The sequence below is a fragment of the Macaca thibetana genome, chromosome 8 (assembly GCF_024542745.1).
Source record: "Macaca thibetana thibetana isolate TM-01 chromosome 8, ASM2454274v1, whole genome shotgun sequence".
NCBI lineage: Eukaryota > Metazoa > Chordata > Mammalia > Primates > Cercopithecidae > Macaca > Macaca thibetana.
The window spans coordinates 100,767,647-100,794,102 of NC_065585.1; the positions used below are offsets into that span (position 1 = coordinate 100,767,647).

Sequence of the window (26,456 nt, forward strand, 5' to 3'; positions counted from 1 at the left end):
CTAAGGCAGAGACTTGGGATCATGGCTTTTGGAAAGACACCCACATAAACTGATGTGTAGTGGTCACTGAAAAAGGTTAAATTCTGTTAATTCTGGAGTATTAGAGGTATCCAGCAAGTGTCTGCTTTCATTACCACATTGGATCTTAACAAACTCTATAATCTGATCTCAAATTGGCCAGGATCTCAGACTCAGTATTATTTGGAGAGCAATGGCAGCAAGCTGGGGACTTCAGGATATTTTGAAGTCAATTAAAATAACACTTCTGGTGTTATGATTATCCATTAAAATTTCAGAAGGGCCCAGAGTTCAGAATGTTAAATTCAAAGCAGTGAACGGTGGAACCATGTGCAGTAGGCCTCAGGTAATACAATTTTGAGTGACAGTGATGAGGGATGATGGAAAGAACGCATCCCCTAGCCAGTGTTTCCAGGGCACTTATCTGTGTAGTATCGTGGTGTATCTCACCAGTGTTCACTACATGTGAGAACACTTTAAGAAAGTCTTGGCTCCCTCAGTCACTTCTGCCAGACGCTGCCAGGATGTCCTCATGGCCTTAATCAGAAGGTTATTTTGGGTAACCGTTTTGGTGCTTGTGGCACTTGATTTAAGAAAATCTGGAACAAAGATTGTAGAAAATCTTGAACAAAGTGGGGCTTCCCACCAAAGCAGGCCCCCTTTCCACCTGCTTTACACAGTGCCGCATTAGAGTAAGTTACTTTTGATGGTCATTGAGAGAGGCTCTCCTAAGCCTGGGCCTGGAGCAAAATGGCATTTGTCACTAGGTTTCCTTTGGGCATTGAGGCTGAAATTCAGACTGAATTGAATCTGCTTTCAACAGGACTAAGACCTTAAACTTAATTGAAAACCAAGGCCGGGCGCGGTGGCTCACGCCTGTAATCCCAGCACTTTGGGAGGCCGAGGCGGGCAGATCATGAGGTCAGGAGATCGAGACCATCCTGGCTAACACGGTGAAACCCCGTCTCTACTAAAAATACAAAAAATTAGCAGGGCGCATGGTGGCAGGCGCCTGTAGTCCCGCTACTTGGGAGGCTGAGGCAGGAGAACGGTGTGAACCCGGGAGGCGGAGCTTGCAGTGAGCTGAGATGGCACCACTGCGCACCAGTCTGGGCGACAGAGCGAGATTCCATCTCGGAAAAAAAAGAAAAGAAAAGAAAACCAAGTGCCTTGATAAACTAAAAGGAATCTGGAATCATGTGCTACCATGTTTTGGCCTAGCCTTTAGTTTAGAGCCTTTGTTACTCATAGAAGAGTGTTTCCTGGAATGCTCGGAACTGAGAAAGCTGGTTTTTCAAGTTTCATCTTTACATTTGTCATCCATATGAGGAATGCTCTTCTTTTTATGCTCACCTTCCTTTCTTCATCGTCCTGTGTCTTTCTACTGCAAGTATACGAGAGGAGTAGTCATGACATTCCTCTCTGCCGTATTACTTCCTTAGGAAGTGAAGACACGCCTTGCATGGGCGCATCTTCGTTTTCTTTTTTCTTTTTTTTTTTTTTTTTTTTTTCTGAGGCAGAGTCCTGCTCTGTCACCCAGGCTGGAGTGCAATGGCACAATCTCAGCTCACTGCAACCTTTGCCTCCTGGGTTCAAGCAGTTCTCTTGCCTCAGCCTCCTGAGTAGCTGGGATTACAGGCGCCTACTACCACGCCCAGCTAATTTTTTATATCTTTAGAAGAGACAGGGTCTCACCATGCTGGCTAGGCTGGTCTTGAACTCCTGACCTCGTGATCCGCCCGCCTCGGCCTCCCATGTGCTGGGATTATAGTCCTGAGCCACTGCGCCCGGCCAGGCGCATCTTCATTTTCTCTGGGGGGAAGAAAGAGGTGTGGGTGAACACCTTCACTCATCAGTCAGATATTCAATGAATCGAGTACTGTTCCCAGTGAGATTGTGGGGGGACAGTTCCTAGGACATCAGCATGTCCTGGCTGCCAAGTAGTTCCAACTGAGTTGAGTCCCAAAGCTCTCCTGCACACCATGTGAGTGTAGACGTGCACAACGCCACATCACGATGGAATAGTAGGTGTTAAAATTTGGTTACTTGGCAAGTTGAATGCCTTAAAAGAAGAAGGAGTCTTCTTACTTCCTTAGAAGGGATAGAGCCAGATAAAAAGGATTTTCTGAGACTGTAGACTATGTTGGACAAGGCAGGAAAACTGGTGGTCATCAAGAGAAAGAGAGTGACTTTTTTTTTTTTTTTTTTTTTTGAGATGGAGTCTCACTCTGTCACCCAGGCTGGAGTGCAGTGGCACGATCTCGGCTCACTGCGACCTCTGCCTTCCACGTTCAAGCGATTCTCCTGCCTCAGCCTCCCAAGTAGGTAGGATTACAGGTGCCTGCCACCATGCCCAGCTAATTTTTTTTTTTTTTTTTTTTTTTTTGAGACGAAGTCGCACTCTGTTGCCCAAGCTGCAGTGCAGTGGTGTGATCTCGGCTCACCGCAACCTACACCTCCCTGGTTTAAGTGATTCTCCCGCCTTAGCCTCCTGAGTAGCTGAGACTACAGGCATGTGCCACCGTGCCTGGCTAATTTTATTTTAGTAGAGACGGGGTTTCACTGTTGGCCAGGCTGGTCTTGAACTCCTAACCTCGTGAGTCGCCCGCCTCAGCCTCCCAAAGTTCTGGGATTACAGGCGTGGGTCACCGTGCCCGGCCAATTTTTGTACTTTTGATAGAGACGGGGTTTCGCCATGTTGGCCAGGCTGATCTCTAACCCCTGACTTCAGGTGATCTGCCCGCCTTGGCCTCCCAAAGTGCTGGGATTATAGGCGTGAGCCACCACACTAGCCTGAAAGAGGGTGACTTTTATAAGAGGAAGAAGAGAGTGGATCTCAACTTAAAAACTTGAATTGCATTTATTTCCCTCTTTTTTATCTTTTTTTTGTTTACTTGTTTTTTGCTTATTTGTTTTTATCTTTACTCTGAAGACTAAAAGCAAAAGTAAGAGAGATGAATGTAGTTAACATAGGTGTTAGGAGTTATGAAAGAGCTCATTTGTTATAAAGGTTTTTAAAAGAGTGATTGCCTGAGACCTGACTTGAAATTAAAGTGGCAGCTGTCAGAGGAAGAGGGAATCACTGGGATGTTCTGTCACTTTCTGCCTTGGCTGCTGTGTAGTTAAGTGTCCCTAGGGACTTAGAGGGCAGAGCGCCTGGCAACGCACCTCCTTCTCTTGGGCCTGGTTTTTGCCACCTCTGCTTTTTTTTACATTTGTTTGGTTTCCCCCTAATCTTTAAGCATAGTGTCTTCAGGCCCGTGAGGCATGTCAGCAACAATTAAGTAAATCCAGAGTTTTGGGGTTTTTTGTTTTTGTTTTTGAAACAGAGTCTCACTCTGTCTCTCAGGCTGGAGTACAGTGGCAGGATCTTGGCTCACTGCAACCTCCACCTCCCGGGTTCAAACAATTCTCCCGCCTCAGCCTCCTGAGAAGCTGAGATTACAGGTGGATGCCACCATGCCCGGCTAATTTTTGTATTTTCAGTACAGACAGGGTTTCACCATTTTGGCCAGGCTGGTCTTGAACTCCTGACCTCAAGTGACCCACCCACCTGGGCCTCTCAAAGTGTTGGGATTGCAGACATGAGCCACCACACCCAGCCAAAATCCAGAGTTTTTACTTGAAGAGAAAAGACTCAAAAGCCTCATCCAGAAGAAATGTCTCCTGGTCAGATATAAAAGCCTGACAGTATCATACTATTAACTATTATAATGATAATTTTTTAAGTTTATATTTGTATTGTATTCTGAGAAGAAGTTATCCTCAGCGAGCAGTGGTATAAGAAAGCTTCTGTTTTCTATGTCCCCACTAACTAGTAAGCAGTGAACTTCTAAGAACTCAAGCAATCAAATTGAATCCAGCTTTGTAAGACCAATACAGATATAAAAGTATGTTTTTCTAACAGCAAATCCTGTTTTTTTTTTTTATTTGCACATGGTAGAATTTGCTTTTTCTGGCATACAGTTTTGTGAGTTTGTACACATGCACAGATTTTTGTGACCACCACCACAAACAGGATACACAATAACTTCAGCTCCCTGAAGACCCCTCTTGAGCTGCCCCTTTATTCAGACCCTGCCTTCAACCCTTACTCCCTGAACTGTGGAAGGAGTCTTCGAGCCACACACAGCCATGGTCAAGGGTGAAACTTTGCAGGCTACGGGGGCTTAAGCGCAACCTCTGGCCACTAAGTGGCTTGTGCTGTCCCACAAGTAATCCCTAGCAAGTTGCACTAAAATATAAAAACAAGGGGAAAATCTGAGCGGGGCTGGCAGCTGCACACTGTAGGGGAATAGACTTCAGAGAATCATTAATAGTTCAACCAAGTACCCACACAATTAAGTGACAGCTGCAGGCCTCTGGGAAGTGGGAGTATGAGTGAGCAGAATTGTTATAGTTTATTATTTAAAAGATCCAGTTTTCAATGAAAAGTTATAAGACATGTAAAGAAACTAGCTCGTGTGAAACACACACAGGGCGGGGTAGGGGGCAGACAGTGGAGACGGCTTTTGAGGGGGCCCAGATACTGAACTTAACAGACAGTCTTCAGAGCAGCCATTACACATACGTTCACAGACTAAAGGAAACCATGTTTAAATAATGAAAAGAAGGTATGCTGGCAGACTCACCAAATAGAGAATATTCATGAAGAGATAGAAATTATAAAATAAAAAAAGAACCTGGCCGGGCACGGTGGCTCATGCCTGTAATCCCAGCACTTTGGGAGGCCGAGGCAGGCGGATCCTGAGGTCAGGAGTTCGAGACCAGCCTGACCAACATGGTGAAACCCTGTCTCTACTGAAAAGACAAAAATGAGCCAGGTGTGGTGGCACGCACCTTAATCCCAGCTACTTGAGAGGCTGAGGCAGGAGAATCACTTGAACTCGGGAGGTGGAGGTTGCAGTGAGCTGAGATTGTGCCACTGCACTCCAGCCTGGGAAACAAAGCGAGACTCTGTCTCAAAACACAACAACAACAAAAACCATTTGGAGACACCAAAAGCACAAGGCAACAAAAGTAGGAATATTGGACTATATCAAAATTAAAAGCTTATGTGTATCAAACGATACCACAGAGTGAAAAGGCAACCTTTCAAATGGGAGAAAATATTTACAAATTTATACCTAATAAGGACCCAGAATACATAAAGAACTCCTACAACTCGGCCAGGCGTGGTGGCTCACGCTTGTAGTCCCAGCACTTTGGGAGGCCGAAGTGGGTGTATCACCTGAAGTCAGGAGTTTGAGACCAGCTTGGCCAACATGGCAAAACTCTGTCTCTACTAAAAATACAAAATTAGCTGGCCATGGTAGCAGATACCTGTAATCCCACCTACTTGGGAGCTGAGGCAGGAGAATCCCTTGAACCTAGGAGGCGGAGGTTGTTGTGAGCCGAGATTGCGCCATTGCATTCCAATCTGGGAGACGGAGCAAGACTCCGTCTCAAAAAAAAAAAAAAGAACTCCTATAAGTCAAAAACAAAAAGCAAATGACCTGATTTTTTAAATGGGCACAGGACTTTAATAGACATTTCCCCAAAGAAGACAATACAGACAACCAATAAGCATGTGAAAAGATGCCCAATATCACAAATTATTTGGGAAATGAAAATCAAACCGCAGTGAGATACCACCTCCACCCATTAGGATGGCTATCATATAAAAAGATAAAACCTACAGAAGATAACAGGTGTTGATGAGGGTAATGAGAAATTGGAACCCTTGTACACTATTGGTGAGAATACTAAATGGTGAGGCTGCTGTCAAAAACAGTATGACAGTTCCTCAAAAACTTAAACTTAAGAATTACCACATCCAGCAATTCCACTTCTGGGTATGTATCCAAAAGGACTGAAAGTCTGGTCTCGGAGAGATATTTGTATACCCATTTTAATAGCAGTGTTCGTCTGTAATCCCAGCACTTTGGGAGGCTGAGACAGGCGGATCACGAGGTCAGGAGTTCGAGACCAGCCTGACCAACGTGCTGACACCCCGTCTCTACTAAAAATACAAAAAAAAAAAAAAAAATGGCCGGGCGTGGTGGCGTGCGCCTGTACTCCTAGCTACTCAGAATTGCTTGAACCCAGGAGGCGGAGGTTGCAGTGAGCCAAGATCAACCCACTGTACTCCAGCCTGGGCGACAGAGGCAGACTCTGTCTCAAAAAAAAAAAAAAAAAGCAGTGTTATTCACGGTCGCCAAAAGTCACAGCACAAATGCCCGCTGATGGATGAATAGATAAACACAGTGTGGTCTACATCTACAAGGAAATATTGCTCGGTCTCAAAAAGGAAGGAAATCCTCATACATGCTGCAACGTGGATGAACCCTAAGTGAAATAAACTAGTCACAAAAGGACAAATGCTGTGTCGTTCCACTCATCTGAGGTCCTTAGGCAGTGAGATTCATAGAGGCCGAGGTTGGAATGTTGGTGGCTAGGGGTTGGGGAAAGGCGAGAATGGCAACTTATTGTTTAATGGGTACAGAGTTTCAGTTTTGAAAATGAAAGGAGTTCTGTGGCTGGATGGTGGCAGTGGTTGCACAGCAATGTGAATATACCTAATGCCACTGAACCATACACTTTCAAATGGTTAAGATGGTAAATGTTATGCAATGTATATTTTACCACAATTTAAAAACATTTTTTAAAAGAAACTCTGCAGTTGAAAAGTATGATAACCAAGATGAAAAATTCGCTAGAGAGGTTCTGCAGTAAATTAGAGTTGTCAGAAGAAAGAGATGTTGCTGTAAGGAATGAAGCAATAGAGATGTTGCTGTAAGGAATGAAGAAAAATGAACAGAGCCAGAGAAATGTGGGCCACCATTCAGTGCATCAGCGGGAGAACCAACAGAGAAGGTGCAGAAAACAATATTTCAACACTTAAAAATAATCATGGCCAGGCGCGGTGGCTCACGCCTATAATCCCAACACTTTGGGAGGCCAAGGTGGGTGGATCACTTGAGGTCAGGAGTTCCAGACCAGCCTGGCTAACATAGTGAAACCCTGTTTCTACAAAAATACAAAAATTAGCCCGACGTCGTGGCACATGTCTGTAATCCCAGCTGCCCAGGAGGCTGAGGCAGGAGAATCGCTTGAACCCAGGAGGTGGAGGTTGTAGTGGGCTGAGATCATACCATTGCACTCCAGCCTGGGCGATAGAGCAAGACTCTGTCTCAAAAAGATAAAAAATAAAAATGTTCTGTAGTAATTTAACTTCCCAAATTTGATGAAGAACACTAATGTACACATCCAGACAGCTTAGCCAAATTCAGTTAGGATAGACACAGACATACTGCAGTCAGAAATTTAAGAGACAAAGAAAAACTCTTGGAACCCGCAAGAGAGAAGTGACTGTCAAGTCCAGTGTAACTCAAGGAAGATGGACAGCTGACTTCCATCAGAGGCAGTGAGACTGGGAGGCAGTGGATGACATATTAAAGTGCTGAAAGAATCCTACATCCAGCAAAACTGTCTTTCAAAAGTAAGACAAAATAAAAACACCGCCACGTAAATAACTAGCAGACCTACCTCACTAGAGGAAGGCAGACACGGCAGCTCATGCCTGGAATCCCAGTATTGTGGGAGGCCAAGGCCAGAGGATCGCTTGAGCCCAGGAGCTCTAGGCCAGCCTGGACAACATAGTGAAACCCCATCTCTACCAAAAAAACTAGCGAGGCACATTGGCACACACCTGTAGTCCCACCTAGTTGGGAGGCTGAGGCAGGAGGATCAAGGCTGCAGTGAGCCATGATCATCATGATCGTGCCACTGCACTCCAACCTGGGTGTCAAAAAAGAAAAAAGTAAATAAAAATACTAAAGGAGGTTCTTTAGGCTGAAAGGAAGTGACACTAGACAGTGATTTGAGTCCACACATACACACACACAGCTCTGCTAAAGATAAGTAGTTAATGATAAAAGACAATATAATTACATATTCCTTTTTCTTTCTTAACTAATTTAAAATATCATGAAAGAGCACCTTCTGTCTGGTTGCCCTCCAGTCTGTAAGAAAGTTGTATGCTGTTCTTGAAACAATCTCTCTAGACTCAAGTTTTCTTTTCTTTTCTTTTCTTTTCTTTTTTTTGAGACTGAGTCTTGCTGTCGCCAGGCTGGAGTGCAGCAGCATGATCTCGGCTCACTGCAACCTCTGCCTCCCAGGTTCAAGTGATTCTCCTGCCTCAGCCTCTCGAGTGACTGGGATTACAGGCATGCGCCACGCCACCATGCCCAGCCAATTTTTCTATTTTTAGTGGAGATGAGGTTTTACCATGTTGGGCAGGATGGTCTCAATCTCTTGATCTTGTGATCTGCCCGCCTTGACCTCCCAAAGTGCTAGGATTACAGGTGTGAGCCACCGCATCTGGCCTTTTTTTTTTTTTTTTTGAGATGAGTTTTGTTCTTGTCGCCCAGGCTGGAATGCAGTGACACAGTCTCGGCTCACTGCAACCTCTGCCTCCCAGGTTCAAGCGATTCTCCTGCCTCAACCTCCTGAGTAGCTGAGATTACAGGTGCCTGCCACTACACCTGGCTAATTTTTGTATTTTTAGTAAAGATGAGGTTTCACCATGTTGGCCAGGCTGGTCTCGAACTCCTGACCTCAGGCGATTCACCCGCCTTGACTTCCCAAAGTGCTGGAATTACAGGCGTGAGCCACTGCGTTCGGCCTAGCCCCAAGTTTTCTGAAGGAAAAATGCAGGCACAGGGAGCTTGACAAGCTCCCCTTTTTTTGGAGGGGGGTGCTTTCTGGGTCTTTTATTTGTATGCATTGGGTCCATCACCCCATGAGTGTACCTAGGGAAATCAGCTGACCTCCCTGAACATTCCATGCAGTGAGAGAAGCGGTGAGGAAATAAATGAGTGACTCTGATGCCTGGTCATCTCAGCCCCCCTTTACAGGCACAGTGGGTGGGAGAAGGGAAGGGCTGTGATTGTCCTGACCTCTGGGGAAGGAGGAAAGGTAGGCTGGAGGCTGGGCTGTTAGCACCTCCCGCCCACAGTTTCGAGGGCTCACTCCGGGCCTAGGTTTGCCAGGGTGCCCTTTGGTCCAAATGCAGGCCTTGTGCTTAGTCCTGTGCCCTGTTTCACTCTTGGCCTGGAGGCATTTTTGTACTGCTGATGTCTCAGGGCCAGCTGTGTGGCCGAGATGCTTAGTGGCTGCATGTAGACCAGCAAGCAGAGCACCCGGCTGGCTGAATGCCCTGGGGGTCTGGAAGGCCAGACCCAAGCGCTCCTGCATGATCTGGGAGCAGCCTTTAGCTGCCTGGCTGCCCTCCCAAGTCAGGCTCTCTTGGATCATGGTGGCTGCCAGCCATAGACCACACCCACCCACACTTCATCAGACTGCACACTGTATCTGTCAGGGGACACCGTGGGACTACACCCCATTCTGCCCCCATGGCCTCTCCTGCAAAGCTCGAAGATAGCTTGGAAAGCACAGAGTGCAAGAGAGATGATCTTTATCGTGCATAAGGAATTAAGAGCCATGAGCATTCTCAGAGTGAGGAAATAGTTTTCAAAGAAATCTTATAAAATGTCTTTTCTGTATTGTCTTTTTTAACTGTCATCCCACGGTTTTGTGAAGGTATTAATAATATCAAACCAGTGTTCATGGTTTCTTAATTTAGTAAAAAGATTTCACTCTTAGTAGTCTCCACAGAAGATGAGAGGAGCTGCTAAATTTCTACCTGACTTACCGATCAAATGAACGTTCTTGGGACTATATTGCCTTGTTTAGCCTGTTTATACTGCCAATTTAGCAAGTTATTAGTGGAGTGGAATCAGGTTTTCAGATTTCTGATGAAGCACTTCAGAGACTTGAACAGATTCTTCCAAATCTGTTGGGAGAATGACAAAGAGGAAGAGGCTGCCTAGATCAACTTAATAATCATTTGTCCTCTGTTGCTTTTTCTGCTGGCTAAGAACAATTGCTTAAGAATCTCTGGAATGATAACAAGAAATATGGGGCTGTAAGTTGAGCATGGAAAGGAGTTAAGATAATTTCATTTGTCAGCTCCTCTGTTTATATTAATGTTGCATTAATGGAAAGAATATGCGGTCTTACCAGGAACAAAAAGTTTTATAAGTACCATCCATATTTTTATTGAACCTCTAATAGAATCAAAACAAAGTTAGCAAATAAACATGTAAGAGCCATATCTATTTTCATACATGGTTCCATTTTAAACTGTCGCTGAAGGGAAAGTATTTCCCTAATATAGCTCTTGGAACTTAGCCAAACAGTCCAACATTTCAGGGCACAGAATTGGAACCAGTGATCCTAGGTTTGTCATTTGATAGAAGTTTCGTATGTTAAGCAATTTGCTCACGAATATCTCCCTATTTTTGGTTATGAGTGAAGAAAATATCTAGAATATCTGGGAGGGCGAGGAATCCATCTATGGTACATATGGAAAGGAAGAAAGGAGAAAATGTTGAAGAGCCTTTTCTATGTTAGAGAGTGGGAATAAATTCATAAAGCTTGGCTGTTCTTGTCCCTTGCTTCCAGACAGTAGCGTGCCTCAGACTCTCCAGCAAGGCGATGATCTACTTTAAAAGTCTCTACTGCTGGGGAGTCCACATTTCCAGTGGGAGCTCACTTCGGTGGGCTGCAACCTATTCTGTTATAAATGTGTTTCTCCTATCCAAATACAGTTTGTTTGTTTGTTTTTAAGATGGAGTTTTGCTCTTGTCACCCAGGCTGGAGTGCAGTGGCATGATCTCGCCTCACTGCAACCTCTGCCTCCTGGGTTCAACCAATTCCTCTACCTCAACCTCCCTGGTAGCTGAGATTATAGGCACCCGCCACCCTGCCCGGCTAATTTTTGTATTTTTAGTAGAGACGGAGTCTCACCATGTTGGCCAGGGTGGTCTCAAACTCCTGACCTGAAGTGATCCACCCACCTTGGCCTCCCAAAGTGCTGGGATTACAGGCGTGAGCCACCGCGCCCGACCCAATTTTTTTTTTTTTTTTTTTTTTAAAGAGACTGAGTTTCACTCTTGTTGCCCAGGCTGGAATGCAATGGCACAATCTCAGCTCACTGCAACCTCTGCCTCCCAGGTTCAAGTGATTCTCCTGCCTCAGTCCCCTGAGTAGCTGGGATTACAGGGGCCCGCCACCACGCCTGGCTAATTTTTTGTATTTTCAGTAGAGATGAATTTTCACCATGTAGAGAGATTTCCACTGTGTTGGCCAGGCTGGTCTCGAACCCCTGACCTCAGGTGATCCACTTGCTTTGGCCTCCCAAAGTGCTGGGATTACAGGCATGAGCCACTGTGCCCAGCCAAATACAGTTTTGTTTTTTTTAAGACAGGGTCCTACTCTGTCGTCCAGGCTGAGTGCAGTGACAACACTCCAGTCTCACTGTAACCTCGACCTCCCAGGCTTAGGTGATCTTCCCATCTCAGCCTCCTGGGTAGGTAGGTAATTTTTGTATTTTTAGTAGGGATGGGGTTTCGCCATGATATCCAGGCTGGTCTCAAACTCCTGGGCTCAAGTGATCCGCCCACCTTGACCTCCCAAACTACTGGGATTGCAGGCATGAACCACCTTGCCCAGCCTAAATAATAGTCTTTTTTCTTACATGAAAGACTGTTTCCTTGTGCTGTGTCCTCAAATTAGATAAAGAGAGGCTGATATATTTCCTAATAATAACTTTTTCATTGACTCATTGAATTATAAATGTAAAAGGAAAATGACAAATAAAATCTTATAATTACCTGTCATACGGTCATTCAGATTCCATTTGAACGTCACCAAGGATGGCACTTAGATATCCTGAGGCAGCCTTTCCACTAAAAAAGAAAATATTTTCCATGTAAGTCATGTCGGACCTTGGAAATCTTTTCCTCTTCAGGCCAAATCATCCTAACTCCTCTGACTTTATCTCATTTTAATTATTTTTTGCTGTTTATTTCCTTTTCCTTTAAAAATATATGCACTTAGATTTATTTATTGTAGATTTATGCAATGCCTTCCCAGAGAGTAAGAGGCTGTGTGGAAAACATCTAAATATCACAGAAGCTTTAGGGCTGGGAAGAAACTTCCCTGTAGGAATGAGAAGAATGCAGAGGGAGCGTGGATGGAGCAGGAATGAGACCTGGAAGGAAAAAGGGCAGGGAACGCTGAACCCTCAGGGTCCGAAGCAGGAATCTTAGCTAGAGAACCAAATGGCAAAGTAAGTCTGTCCATGTTCCATAAGTCCACGAAGACCGTTGACTGCACTGCTCAAGACAGGGTCAGAATTTTCCACCCCTCCCCACAGGACAATCCTGTGGCTCACAGTTTCAGGCTAAACGGCCTCTTCCTGGCCCTGTGGTCTCTGGTTGATGTAGAATAATAGACTTGGACAGGACCAGAAGATGTCATCTGATATTGACAATTTTGAAGGGTGAGGGCCCGGCAGCATTCTTGTGAGTCCATTCTCTTTATTAGCCTCCCTCCTTCCCATGTCTCTACCTGCCCACCCCTAGCTTAGGCCAGGAACCCAGGGAGCCTCAGCACCCAGAGTTGAACCTCGTATCATCAGGGCCTGGCAAGTGTCAGCCAGGAGCATCACTTCCTAGTTTCTCAGCATTACTTTCATTTCAGTGCCTCCTACTGTGGTGTGGTGTGGTGTGGACTCATGGGAAGGAGATAGTGCATTTAGGGACTCATTGTTTAAATCTACTTTCAGTGATGCAGCCACATCTTTAAAATGACCAAAATTGGACTCGATTACTGCTAAAGTCCCTTCATACCCTAATGTTCTATGATCTTCTAACTCTGTAAACCAAAACAGGAATAAAAGCGTAATTATAGGTTGCTTCTTGTAAGCATTAGCTTCAAACAGTTTCAGGAGAAAAGAGGCCAGCAGAGTCCTTGGCATCATCGAGATATTTTCTATTCAGTTCAGTCCTGAGGGCCAAACCTCAAGAGAAGCATAAGGAGGATGAGGGAAGAACTGAGAAAGACTCTTTGTGACTGATCGTGGGCCCTTTGGAATATAAGTTGAATACAGGGCTGGGCACAGTGGCTCACGTCTGTAATCCCAGCACTTTGGGAGGCTGAGGCAGGAGAATCAGTTGAGCCCAGGAGTTTGAGACCAGCCTGGGCAACATAGTGAGACCTTGTCTCTACCAAAAAGAAAACAAAATTATCCAAGCATGATGGCGTGTGCCCATAGTCCCAGCTACTAGAGAGGCTGAGGTAGAAGGATTGCTTGAGCCCAGGAGTTTGAGACCAGCCTGGGCAACATAGGGAGACCCCTCCAACCTGTAAAAAAATAAAATAAAAATTACCGGGTGTGGTGGCGCTTGCCTCTAGTCCCAGCTACTCAGGAGGCTGAGACAGGAGGATTACTTGAGCCCAAGAGCTTAAGGCTGCAGTGAGCCATGATCGTGCCACTGCACTCCAGCCTAGACAATAGACTGAGACTCTGCCTCAAAAATAAAAACAAAGGAATAAATAAATAATTGGAATATAGTAGAAGACTCCACACCATGCAGAGACCTTTTTACTAAGCGCTCCAATACTAGACAAAAGGATATTCTTGATGGTGAAAAAGATAAATAAAGAGAATACAAAATGTGTTTTACGTTTTACATCGTAGGTAGTAAGCCTGGAGAAAAATTGAGGCCCCGGCTGAAAACATAAATAGATTAATGGTGAATTCATTTTGTTTATTTAAGAAAACTAAGCCTATTTTTGTGATATGTTCCTAACTTTTTTTTTTTTTTTTTTTTTGAGACAGAGTCTTGCTCTGTCACCCAGGCTGGAGTGCAGTGGCGCGATCTCAGCTCACTGCAAGCTCCGCCTCCTGGGTTCACGCCATTCTCCTGCCTCAGCCTCCCGAGTACCTGGGACTACAGGTGCCTGCCACCACGCCCGGCTAATTTTTTGTATTTTTAGTAGAGACGGGGTTTCACCGTGTTTGCCAGGATGGTCGCGATTTCCTGACCTCGTGATCCACCCGCCTCGGCCTCCCAAAGTGCTGGGATTACAGGCGTGATGTTCCTAACTTTTTTTTTAAAAATGTAGTGTTTTGAAGGGTCTTCCAGTGATAAAGTGGTCATTGCACATCGTAGAAAATTTTGGATAACGTCAAAAAAATAAAAAGAGACCTAGAGAGAAGTGCAATTAACCTGTGGGCTTATTTCCTGAAACTCTTAGCCCACACTCTCTTAAACACAGCGGAGGCCATGTGGCTAATGTCATTGTGTGTTCCCATGTTTCCCCTAGGATCACCATGTTCCAGTGTCATGAAAATCTCTCAAGTTACATCATTGCAGTGGCTACCTAATATTTCATCTTTTAGAAGAAGTTGCCTTAGCCACACCCCTGACTGGGAACATTTAGATGTTTCTTCTTTTTTATGATCATAATAAATGACACTATATTCCACGTCTGCATTATTTGCCCACATTTCAAAGTCTTTGCCTATTTTCTTGAGCAGTTGAGGCTGATGTCATGAAGAGCACTCATACCCCACTGAGTGCTCCTCATTCACAGTAGGGCCCTGGAGTTGCCGTACATCTGACCTGGTCAGTGGACAAGAGCCATTTTCTTTTCTTTTCTTTTCTTTTTTTTTTTTCCCAGACAAGGTCTCGCTCTGTCACCCAGGCTGGAGTACAGTGATTCAATCTCAGGTCGCTGCAACCTCTGCCTCCCAGGTTCAAGTGATGCTCCTGCCTCAGCCTCCCGAGTGGCTGGGATTACAGATGCACACTGCCATGCCGGCTAATTTTTGTATTTTTAGTAGAGGCAGGGTTTTGCTGTGTTGGCCAGGCTGGTCTTAAACTCCTGACCTCAAGTGATGGGCCCGCCTCGGGCCTCCCAAAGTGTTGAGATTACAGGCATGAGCCACTGCACCCAGCTAAGAGCCATTTCAGTAGGAAGATAGCTACTTTTTAAATTATTATTATTTTAAAGAACTGTATAAACCATTTCTAACTGTACTTAGGTAGATACCATTACAGAACCTCTCATCACAGATTCATGACAGTTACCCTTGCAGAACTGATTTCAGAGTTGACTTTGGGGTCACAGATTCAGAGTGACCCTGTGATTGTAGCTTGCCCACACTCAGACTTTCTCTGAGTGACGTCCTTGCAGGTCTTGGTCTATGAAGTGCCCAGAACTTCAGATTTAAAGGATCTTCAGTCTGTGGTTCCCCATGGGAATGATTTTCAGCTGAAATGTTTATATTTGCGTAAACTTAATACTAACAAATGGGTTTCTACCGTGAGATCCTCTAGAAGCCATCTGGAAGGCTTGTCTGTGGAAAGCCGGCTTTTAAAGAAAAGCCTTGTGGATTTGAAGAGAGGTCTGTAGGCTGGCTCTGGAGCAGGCCTTTCCTCTCTTCCCTGGTCCCGGAAGAGTCACGTCCCGAGCCCCTCTCTGTGGGCTTCATGTCTGCAGCACTAAGTCAGCGCCCCCTCGATCGGTCTCCTCGCTGCCATTGTTTCAAATGTGCTGTGACGTACATCACCCCTCCCTGAGTCCTTACTTGACTGAGTGAACTGGCTGGGTTTTCTGTGTCTCAGTGGAAGATTCCTTTTCTCATTGAAAAGAGAACCGTTTTTTTTCTTTCTTTTTTTCACCGTGTAATCTACATACCATCCTAGGGGACTTGGTGGAGGTGGGGGGCAATGCTTGCAATATAGATAAGGGAAAATATCAAAAGTGAACATTACCTTTTATGACCAGTATTTTTTCTGATCACTTTTTTTGAGGTAGACTGTATATACCTCAATAAATAAAGCTCAGCAGTTGTGAGTGAACAGTTTCGTGAGTTTTGACAACACGTGCAGTAACACAGCTACCACCACACTCAAGGTGCACAGCAGAGCACTCCCTGTGTAGACATGGGTTGTTGTTTCTCTTGGGTAACTACACACCAGATTGGGGCTGCTGGGTCATGTGGTGAGTGTACACTGCACTTTTAAGAAATTGCCAATAGTTGGCCAGGCGCAGTGGCTCACGCCTGTAATCCCAGCACTCTGGGAGGCCAAGGTGGGTGGATCACTTGAGGTCAGGAGTTCAAGACCAGCCTGGCCAACATGGTGAAACCCTGTCTCTACTAAAAGTACAAAAATTAGCCAGAGGAGGTAGTGCAGGCCTCGCTACTGGGGAGGCTGAGACAGGAGAATCACTTGAACCTGGGAGGCAAAGGTTGTAGTGAGCAGAGATCGCACCATTGCACTCCAGCCTGGGCGACAGAGTGAGACTACATCTCAAAAAAAAGAAAGAAAAGAAATTGCCAATTGGCTGGGGACGGTGGCTCATACCTGTAATCTCAGCCCTTTGGGAGGCCAAGGCGGGTGGATCACAAGGTCAAGAGATCGAGACCATCCTGGCCAACATGGTGAAACCCCGTCTCTACTAGAAATACAAAAATTAGCTGGGCGTGGTGGTGCGCACCTATGGTCCCAGCTACTCGGGAGGCTGAGGCAGGAGAATTGCTTGAACCCAGGAGGTGGAGATTGCAGTGAGCCGAGATCATGCCACTGTACTTTAGCCTGTGACAGGGCAAGGCTCCATCTCAAAAAGAAAAAAAGAAAAAAAAGAAAAACAAATTGCCAATAGTTTTCCAAAGTGTCTTTACCATGTTGAGTGGTTTTTTTCTTAGCACCCTTTTAGTGTTTCTCTTTGCCTCCCTTCTTCCCTTAAAAAGTCCCTGTCCAGGCTGGGTGCAGTGGCTCGTGCCTGTAATCCCAGCACTTTGGGAGGCCGACCGAGGCAGGCAGTTCACGAGGTCAGGAGTTCAAGACCAACCTGACCAACCCATATGGTGAAGCCTTGTCTCTACTAAAAATACAAAAATTAGCTGGGCATGGTGGGGCGTGCCTGTAATCCCAGCTACTTGGGAAGCTGAGACAGGAGAATTGTTTGAACCCGGGAGATGGAGGTTGCAGCGAGCCGAGATTGCGCCACTGCACTCCAGCCTGGGCCACAGAGCAAGACTCCATCTCAAAAAAAAAGAAAGTCCCTATCCCTCACAACGTGTGTCAGTCTTTAACCAAAAACAAGGTCAGAGTCTGCATGTTGAGGAAGAAGAGCAGGTCTAAGGGAGGAGGCTGGAGAAACCCACAGGACTGGGAAGAGAGTGGGGCACAGGGCTGCCTGAGAAAGATCCTTTCAGAAGGATTTGGGAACCTCTTGTTTGTTATTCTTCCTGTGACAACAGTGATGCCAGTAACTTCAAGTTGCTTGAGGCGAAACACTTCTGCGCAATTAAGTTTGATCCTCACAATAATTCTGTAAAGTGCATGCGCTGTCACTATCCCCATTTTATAGATGCCGCAATTCAAAAAGTGTGTGTGAGGTTCCCAGGGTCAGCCACTAGAGAGGAACAGAACTGCGACAGGACCTTATGCTTCCTGACCTTCACCCCAGGGCTTTATCTGCTAAGAATGGTAATAGTCACCACGTATTGATTGCTGGAATTGAGCTTGGGCCTTCTTTGCATGTAACCGGTGGCGAGGCATCTGCCACAGTCTCCACGGTTCAGGTGAGTCATTGAGGTGACTTACCCAGGGTTGCATAGCCAGGAGCTGGCCGGACGGGAATGGACCTAGAGTCCCTGATTGCAGGTCCTGTGCTCATTGCCCTTCTCCACACAGGAGAAACAAATGCTCCTTTTGTAACCACAGAGAGGAAAGAAGGTGGCAAGCCTTTCTCCTTAGGCAGGTGCTTGCTGGACTTAAGCTGGTGGGCTGAGGGTGTGAGTGTGAAGGAGAAAAGCCGCGTTAAAGAGCATAGGCACAATTGTGGAAATGAGTTGTTTAAGACTGTTTAAGTAGGAGAGGGGATCTCTGGGCTGACACAGTGCCAAGGGGAACATCAAAGTGATTAACAACCTCCCCAAGCAGAACCAGGCCAGGGCGAAGCTGCTCGGGGGCTTGTGCCCGCCACTCTTCCCACCCACGGCGGTCCTGTGGTTCACCTGTGTGAGTTTCACGAGTTTTGACAACATGTACAGTAGTACAGCCACTGCCATATTCAAGGTGCACAGCAAGGGAATCGTCCATTAAGACACAGTAAACCGGCCGGGCACGGTGGCTCAAGCCTATAATCCCAGCACTTTGGGAGGCTGAGGCGGGCGAATCACGAGGTCAGGAGATCAAGACTATCCTGGCTAACATGGTGAAACCCCCGTCTCTACTGAAAAAACAAAAAAATTAGCTGGGCGTGGTGGCGGGCACCTATAGTCCCAGCTACTTGGGAGGCTGAGGCAGGAGAATGGTGTGAACCCGGGAGGCGGAGCTTGCAGTGAGCAGAGATCACGCCACTGCACTCCAGCGTGGGCGACAGAGTAAAACTTCATCTCAAAAAAAAAAAAAAAACACACACACAGTAAACCCGCCTGGTTCACCCATTGAAAAGCCCACCTGTGGTCAGACCCTATCCTAGCCCCAAAAAGCAAAACTGAAAACAATGTGAAAGAGAAGAAAAACCTACTTGGTATTTTTCAGTTCAGTTCCATAAACCATCTATCCTCTCTCCACCCCCATGTTTAATCCACCATCTGGTCCTGTTGGATTTTGCCACTGCAGTTCTCTTAAATCATGGTATTCCCTCCCACCCACCACCATCCACACCCTGGTCCCAGATGCTTCGTCTCATGCCTAAGCCATGCAACGGGCTCCTGACTCATCCTCCATGTTTTTGCTTGCCTTCTATCCAATGTGGTCACCACACTGCAGCCAGAAGGATCTTCTGGGCCCCGGTGTGGTGGCTCACGCCTGTAATCCCAGCACTTTGGGAGGCCAAGTGGGGTGGATCACCTGAGGTCAGGAGTTCAAGATCAGCCTGGCCAACGTGGTGAAACGCCATCTCTACAAAAATACCAAAAAATTAGCCAGGCATGATGGCGGGTGCCTGTAATCCCAGCTACTCAGGAGGCTGAGGCAGGAGAATCTCTTGAACCCGGGAGGCAGAGGTTGTAGTGAGCCAAGATTGCGCCACTGCACTCCAGCCTGGGCGACAGAGTGAGACTTTGTTTTGACTCAAAAACAACAGAAAAATTCCGAAGTCTGGGCCGGGCATGGTGTCTCACACCTGTGATCCCAGCACTTTGGGAGGCCAAGGTAGGAGGATCACTTGAGGATAGGAGTTTGAGACCAGCCGTGGCAGCATAGGGCAACCCACATCTCTACAAAAGATTTAAAAATTAGCAGGGTATGGTGGCACATGCCTGTAGTCCCAACTACTGAGAAGGCTGAGGCAGGAGGATCGCTTGAGCCTGGGAGGTTAAGGCTGCAGTGAGCCATGCTTGTGCCACTGCGTTCCAGCCTGGGTGACACAGCAAAAAAAAGAAAAGCCAAGTCTGGTCACGCCAGTACCCCTCTCTGATTAAAACCCTTCAGTGGCACCCCACTGTCCACATGGTGGCCAGTCTTTAACCAGACCCACCCGACCTTCATCCTGGTTCCTCTCACCCTGGCCTGCCTCCAGGCCCCTCCTTCCCACCATGAGAACCATCTGGAATGAGTGTTTCCCCCGCACCTCCCACACCAGGCCCAGCATGACTCTGGCCGTCTGAGGTCTCAGGTGAGCCTTTGCTGCCTGCTACACCACGTCCCACCGGCTGTGCTCTCACAACACTGTGTGGCACCATCTCCTACCTGCATAGTTCTTGTCACCAGTTTATAGACATTTATGTGTTGATATGATTAGTGTCTGTTTCCTTCACTGGACTTCCCAGATGTGCCAGGACCACATCCATTTTTGTTCATTGCCATATTTCACAGTCAGTAATTGAATATTGTTCATGTTTGCCCTATTGGCAAGGTAGCCCGGCAAACAAGATTTTATCAAGAATTTGTTTATATCTTGAGATAGATCATACTGGCCCCCAATTTTTAAAGTTTTGATTTTCATGTATAGATTTAGTGTGCCTGTCATATTAATAAAATACTCTTTCAGTGGAATGTTGTCTTTTGCCCTTAGAGTGGTCTTTTCATTTGTCTCACTTGGGATCTGAATCTCCAAAATTGCATAGGCTGAAAAATCTTAGAAATGATAACAACTATCAGTGTATATTTTCTGTTTCATTGTGTGCTTATAGCATTGCACATTGATGATGCTCAATATATTTGTATATTTGTTTATTATTTTCATTTGAAAAACATGTAACCACAGTATATAGTTTGGGGAGGAAAGGGAAAAAATTGTCTATAACCTTGCTGTTCAACCTCTGTTATAATTTTAGTATATATTCTTTGGTTTTTTTATATGCATTATTATTTTTTATTTTTATTTTTTATTTTTGAGATGGAGTCTCGCTTTGTCACCCAGGCTGGAGTGCAGTGGCATGATCTTGGCTCACTGCAACCCCTGCCTCCCAAGTTCAAGCAATTCTCCTGCCTCAGCCTCCCGAGTGGCTGGGATTACAAGCATCTGCCACCAGGCCCAGCTAATTTTTGTAGTTTTAGTAAAGATGGGGTTTCACATGTTGGCCAGGCTGGTCTCGAACTCCTGACCTCAAGTGATTCAACCACCTCGGCCTCCCAAAGTTCTGAGATTACTGGCGTGAGCCGTCGCACCCAGCCTTTTATATGCATTTTCAACATTGCCATAATCACAGTGTACATAAAATTGTGTGTCCTGATTTTTCCCTTTAAATAACGTTATTGATGGGTCAGATTATTATATTGTATATGGTGTGGTATTTATTCAGTTCAACTCAAGCGTTTATATGCTTGATACCATTCAAAGAAAATATACAGTGCCTTGGCTCTCCAATAATAGAATACCATAATTACGAAGCTTGCAGTGACATTTTTACTTCATGGATGTATCTTGTGGCATCTCCTTTCCCTCTCAGAAGCAGGAACAGTGGCGTGGGGGAAGGGCTGCTCCTTCTGGGGTCAGGGGAGGCCTCTCTTACATTTGACATTTGAGCAGGCACCTGAATGCAGGGAGGAGGGAGCCGTGCAGCTGTGGGGGAAGATTCTTCCTGCAGAGGGATCCTCAGGTACAAAAGCCCTGAGGTGAGAATGTGCCTGGTCTTTCCAAGGGATTGCAAGGGGACAGTGACACCAGGGCATCATGGGGGAGGGGAGAGGAGCTGAGGCCAGTGAGCTGCAAGGAGGCCTGAAGGGTCTTCCTGACCCTGGTGGGGCCTCTAACTTTTCCTCCTAGTGAGATGGGATAGTGGCATCGTGATAGGATTGCCTCATTCTCCCGGCTTCTGTGTTCCTCTCTGGGGCCCATCAGTTCCTGCCTTGGTCACCCTCCAGATAAGTGACCTCTCGCCAGGCCTGTAAACTCTACCAGACACATGCATGATAACATACTGTGTTCATTGCGTATGCATAAATGTGGAGGTGGGTCGTTGGCCACACCCAGTGGTATCACAGACTCAGATTTGGTTATTGCTGTTCCAGGAAACTGGGCACATTCCACATATTTGAAAAACCATGCAACTAAATTTCTCATTTCTTAATCTTTTGCTCATTTGAGGCAATTGTTCCTTGCTGAAAATAATGATCAAATATGTTTTTCCAATTGCATAAAACAATGTAACCTAGTAAGGATTACTATTAGTCTGTAGTTATTAAGCATGCTTCAACTCCTGACAGTTCTAGAAACCAGGTTTTTTTGTTGTTTTTGGTTGGGGGTGGTTATCCTAATTATAATCTTCCTTGAATTGCTTTATGGTTAGGTCCGTCACATGCCAAAGTTAGATCCCATTAGCAGGCTTAAAACATTTATTTCTGAAAGAACAAACTGTTACAGGTTGCTGAGTATAATTGATTTCTTTTGTTTCCTTTCTGCTACAGGAGGAGACATCACAGCTTTCCCAGATCAGGAGGAAAAATATGGAATGTGTTTTACCGCTGACTGAACACAACCAAATGAACTGTCCTGACAGTAGTTTGCAAACCAGCAGCTAGCAGTTTGTCCAGCCTCTAACATTGTCCAGCACTTTCCAGAGCAAACTCACTGTTTACAAGAACTCTTGGCCTTACGAAGTTTATAACCTCAAGCTTTGTTTATTTAAAATATTCCTGCAAAAGAAAAGTACCCGGCACCCACTTTCCAAAATGGCCATGGATGAGTATTTGTGGATGGTCATTTTGGGTTTCATCATAGCTTTCATCTTGGCCTTTTCTGTTGGTGCAAACGATGTTGCCAACTCCTTTGGTACGGCCGTGGGCTCTGGTGTGGTGACCTTGAGGCAGGCGTGCATTTTAGCTTCAATATTTGAAACCACCGGCTCCGTATTACTAGGAGCCAAAGTAGGAGAAACCATTCGCAAAGGTATCATTGACGTGAACCTGTACAACGAGACGGTGGAGACGCTCATGGCTGGGGAAGTTAGTGCCATGGTTGGTGAGTAGCCTCTTCTCTACGCCGATGGGACATCCGCCCACTGACCCGCTTCCCTACAGTACTTTGCCCATATCCATAAATGTGATTTTTGCTTTGGCTTTTCAAAAACTGGTTGGATGTTTCATATTTACTTTCTTATTTTTGCTTTCTGCATGTTAATTTATGATTTTTAAAGTGTTTAAATATCAGGCAACCATTTATTTTCTCAACTTTTGAGCAAATTTGGTTGCTAAAATAGATTTCAGCTAAGTGAATAATTTTCAGAAAATACAGAAAAAGATCTTGTAGAACAGCGCTTTATTATTTTAGAGTTCTTTGAAAGTTGTCTAAGTTTCCAGGAAGGTTGATTTAGATTTTTTTCTTAAGGTTTTTCATCAATTAGGAGGCAATGTTTTGAAAACTTGGATGTCAAAAATAATATTTATTAGTCTAACTTTTATATTCACAGTTTAAGTTCTAAAGAAGTTACCAAATAAATCTTAAGTGCGTGTGTTTCAAGAAATTCTGGTCTCTTACATTATCTGTCATCCTTTTGTCGACTTTTGTTTTGATTTTCTGATTCTACCTCTGGGAGCTCCATTTGGTATGTTTGTTTTGTTTTCTGGCCAAAAAATAATGTACGTGTTGCCTGGTGATAGCGTGACCTTTTATTGCAGTTTCAAGTTGTCTAGATGAAGTGTGGAGGTGTGTGAACTGTGTGAATAAGCAGAGTGGCTGGTTGGACAGAGTGATTTCCCCATGGCCTAGGCAGACACAGATCCCAGCCCTGTGGGTCCTCCCATCACCTCCCTCGCTACGACAGAAAAGAACCTTCCGGGCAGGCGTGTGTTAAGTGCAGCTGACAGGATTCTTTCTCTGCTTGCCTCTAGGTAGAGATGACGGCACAACAGACAGCTGATGTATACGGGTAATTTGGTTAGGGAGAAGAGGGTTAGAGAGGAATTCTACCACCTTCTGCTTTCAACAGGACATATCCTCTTGTAGGAAGAGTCCTGCAGCAGGAGGTAAGATGCTGGTATACTGAGAATACAGCCACATTCCACGATTCCCGAGTTCTTTATTTTGTCACTTACATTTTATCTTTTTTTTCTTTTTCTTTTTCTTTTTTTTTTGAGACAGAGTCTTGCTCTGTGGCCTAGGCTAGAGTGCAATGGCATGATCTCCGCTCACTACAACCTCTGCCTCCCGGGTTCAAGCTATTTTTTCACCTCAGCCTCCGGAGTAGCTGAGACTACAGGCATGTGCCACCACACCTGGCTAATTTTTGTATTTTTAGTAGAGACAGGGTTTCACCTTGTTGGCCAGGCTAGCGTTGAACTCCTGAACTCAAGCAATCTACCCACATTCGCCTCCCAAAGTGCTAGGATTATAGGCATGAGCCACCACGCCTGGCCTGTCACTTGCCTTTCTTAAACACCCAGAATTTAGAGATTATTGACCAAGTTTACAATGGCCCAATCTCATTTTGTTCCGAAGGCATTTGATCAGAAGCAGCCTGGTGTACTAAGAAATTCCATATGTCCCAAGCACTGTAGGCCGGTAACACATGCCAAGGAGCTCCTACTTCTCAGCTTGACGCTTTGTGTTGTAAAGATGTCAGGTTCAACTTTGGGAGGCCCCCCAAGATGGGGGCCTCTTGATCCCAGGAGTTTGAGACCAGCCTGGGCAACATAGGGAGACCCTGTCTCTACAAAAAAAAATTTAAAAATTAGCTGGGCGTGGTGGCATATGCCTATAGTCCTAGCTGCTTGGGAGGCTGAGGTGGGAGGATTGCTTGAGCCCAGGAGATTGAGGCTGCAGTGAGCTGTGATTGTGCCACTGCACTCCAGCGTGGGCGACACAGTCAGACCCTGTCTCAAAAGAAAAAAAAAAAAAAATCAGGTTCAAGATCACCTTTATTCCAGCAACTATAGTCATTATTGAATTTTACTTACCTTCACGGAACGTATGTATATCTCAGCATAGTCAGATATAATGGAAATTTACCTTAGAAAAATAACCGTTATTTGTAAAATTCACCTTTTTAGTTGTGATAGATATCTAAGATTTAATTCCATCAAGCGGAAATTAAGATTTTTCTAGTCAGGAAAATCTGACTAGATGTGTTGAAAGTATGGGACAAATCAAGAAAAACACTGACAAAATTAAATCTTTTTCTTTCTTTTTTTTTTTTTTTGAGATGGAATCTCGCTCTGTTGCCCAGGCTAGAATGCAATGGCGTGATCTCGGCTCACCTGCAACCTCCGCCTCCCTGGTTCAAGCGATTCTCCTGTCTCAGCCTCCTGAGTAGCTGGGATTACAGGCACCCACCATCACAACCAGCTAATTTTTATATTTTTGGTAGAGACGGGGTTTCACCATGTTGGTCAGGCTGGTCTCGAACTCCTAATCTCGTGATCTTCCCACCTCAGCCTCCCAGGGTGCTGGGATTACAGGCGTGAGCCACCATGCCTGGCCACAAAGTTAAATCTTAACTAAGTTTTTTTCCTTTTGATGGATAAACCTTAGAGGCATGGTGCTGCTTATTAAAGAAATTTGTTAGGGAGGCCACACTGAAGACCTCCGTGTGACTGGAGGGTTCATGAACAGGGCCTCATCTGCTGACTCTTCCTGCGGACAGGATAACTTTTTTCACTTCTCCGTTCCCCACCCCTGCCGTTTGGCTCTTTACTGAAAGAATGAAGGATACTTACCTCAACAAGAATTTGGGTTTACCAAAGCAATTTGGGGTTTTGCTTGAATAACTTGATTTTGTTTGCTTTGGTTTTTAAACTTTTTTTTTTTGTTATGTGGTTAAATGAATCTCAAAGCTTATTTTGTTGGGAATTTGTGTGAGTTACCTAGATTTGTAAAATTGGGGTCTTTGCCCTGGGAGCTATAAATTTAAGGTGGTGGCGTAATTACCATTGGCCAAAACCACAGCTGATTCTGTCCAGATGCCTGAATTCTCCAGTCTTCTGCTTCTAAATCCAACAGTCCTTTTTTCTTCTCCCTCTCTCCCCCTGTCCTTAATTCTATTCTGTTTGATTCTTTTGTTTTCTGTTTTAGTCACTTCTCCCCAAGCCCCTGAGCATCTGTGCTTCCTGACAGAGTTGTGTTAGAGTTAAGGTGGTTGGGTAGAAATTATTGCTGCCAGCAAAACGTCCTGAACAAGTCATCATGTGGGACTAGCTCAGCCCTAAAGCAGTAGTCTGTCCATTTTGTAGGAAACCAGCAATGGTTCCAAAAGTCTGAGAATTCAAAACTCTGCATCTTTTTGTGGAAAGACCCACACTAGCACAAACGAGCCAGCTCCTCGAACCCCTTAAGAAGCACACAGCCCTCTTCCAGCTCCCTCTGCCCAGCCACACTCTGCCACCTCACACCTGCCCGGCAACCTCCCTGGAGCCTGAGCCTTTGCTCTGCCGTTTCTTTCCTCTGCACGGGAATGGTGGCCTCTGAGATGCCCATCTCCCCACTTTCCCTAGGTTGTGTCTTGTACTCTTATCCCATGCTTCATCTCTTTCCTCTGTCAGATGCCATTATCTTACATTAAAGTATCTTTTTCCCTCTCTTCTTCTTGACACTAACGTGATCCCATTTATCTTCAGACATCCCTGAGGCTAAAGTGCTATCACCTACTCCCAGGCCCTCTTGCAGGTATTTCCTGGCCCCGCCAGGCCCTCCCTCAGCTGCCCCCTCTCTCCTCCCCTCCCTGCTAGCCTCACAGGTGGTCCCATTACTCCCTACCTTTCTTTACAAACTCTCCTGCTCCAGGATATATTTTGTAAAGTCAGCCACAGAAAATAGAACAGCTTTCAGGAAGGACAAATCTTATGGTCTGAATTCAACTGGGCAGGTTGATATCATTGTTTCACATCATGAGATTATTTCAATTGTAAGAATCTAGGCCAGGCGCGGTGGCTTACACCTGTAATCCCAGCACTTTGGGAGGCCAAGGTGGGTGGATCACGAGGTCAGGAGATCCAGACCATCTTGGCTAACACGGTGAAACCCCATCTCTACTAGCTGGGCATGGTGGCGGGTGCCTGTAGTCCCAGCTACTCGGGAGGCTGAGGCAGGAGAATGGCGTGAACCCAGGAGGCAGAGCTTGCAGTGAGCCAAGATTGCATCACTGCACT

At 45.6% G+C, this 26,456-nt stretch overlaps 1 protein-coding gene across 13 annotated transcripts in view; it reads left to right on the plus strand.

Moving 5' to 3' along the window:
- The window catches only part of SLC20A2 (solute carrier family 20 member 2), a 126,981-nt gene that overhangs the window by 48,400 nt on the left and 52,125 nt on the right, over positions 1–26,456 (plus strand). For 12 of the 13 annotated variants that reach the window (XM_050800396.1, XM_050800400.1, XM_050800394.1 and 9 more), the window contains one exon: positions 21,783–22,335. In XM_050800396.1, the coding sequence (XP_050656353.1) occupies positions 22,047–22,335 (289 nt within the window). In that variant the 5' untranslated portion in view covers positions 21,783–22,046. Of the gene's footprint in view, positions 1–21,782; positions 22,336–23,204; positions 23,340–26,456 lie in introns of those variants that run through there. The other variant, XM_050800405.1, reaches the window with a different exon arrangement.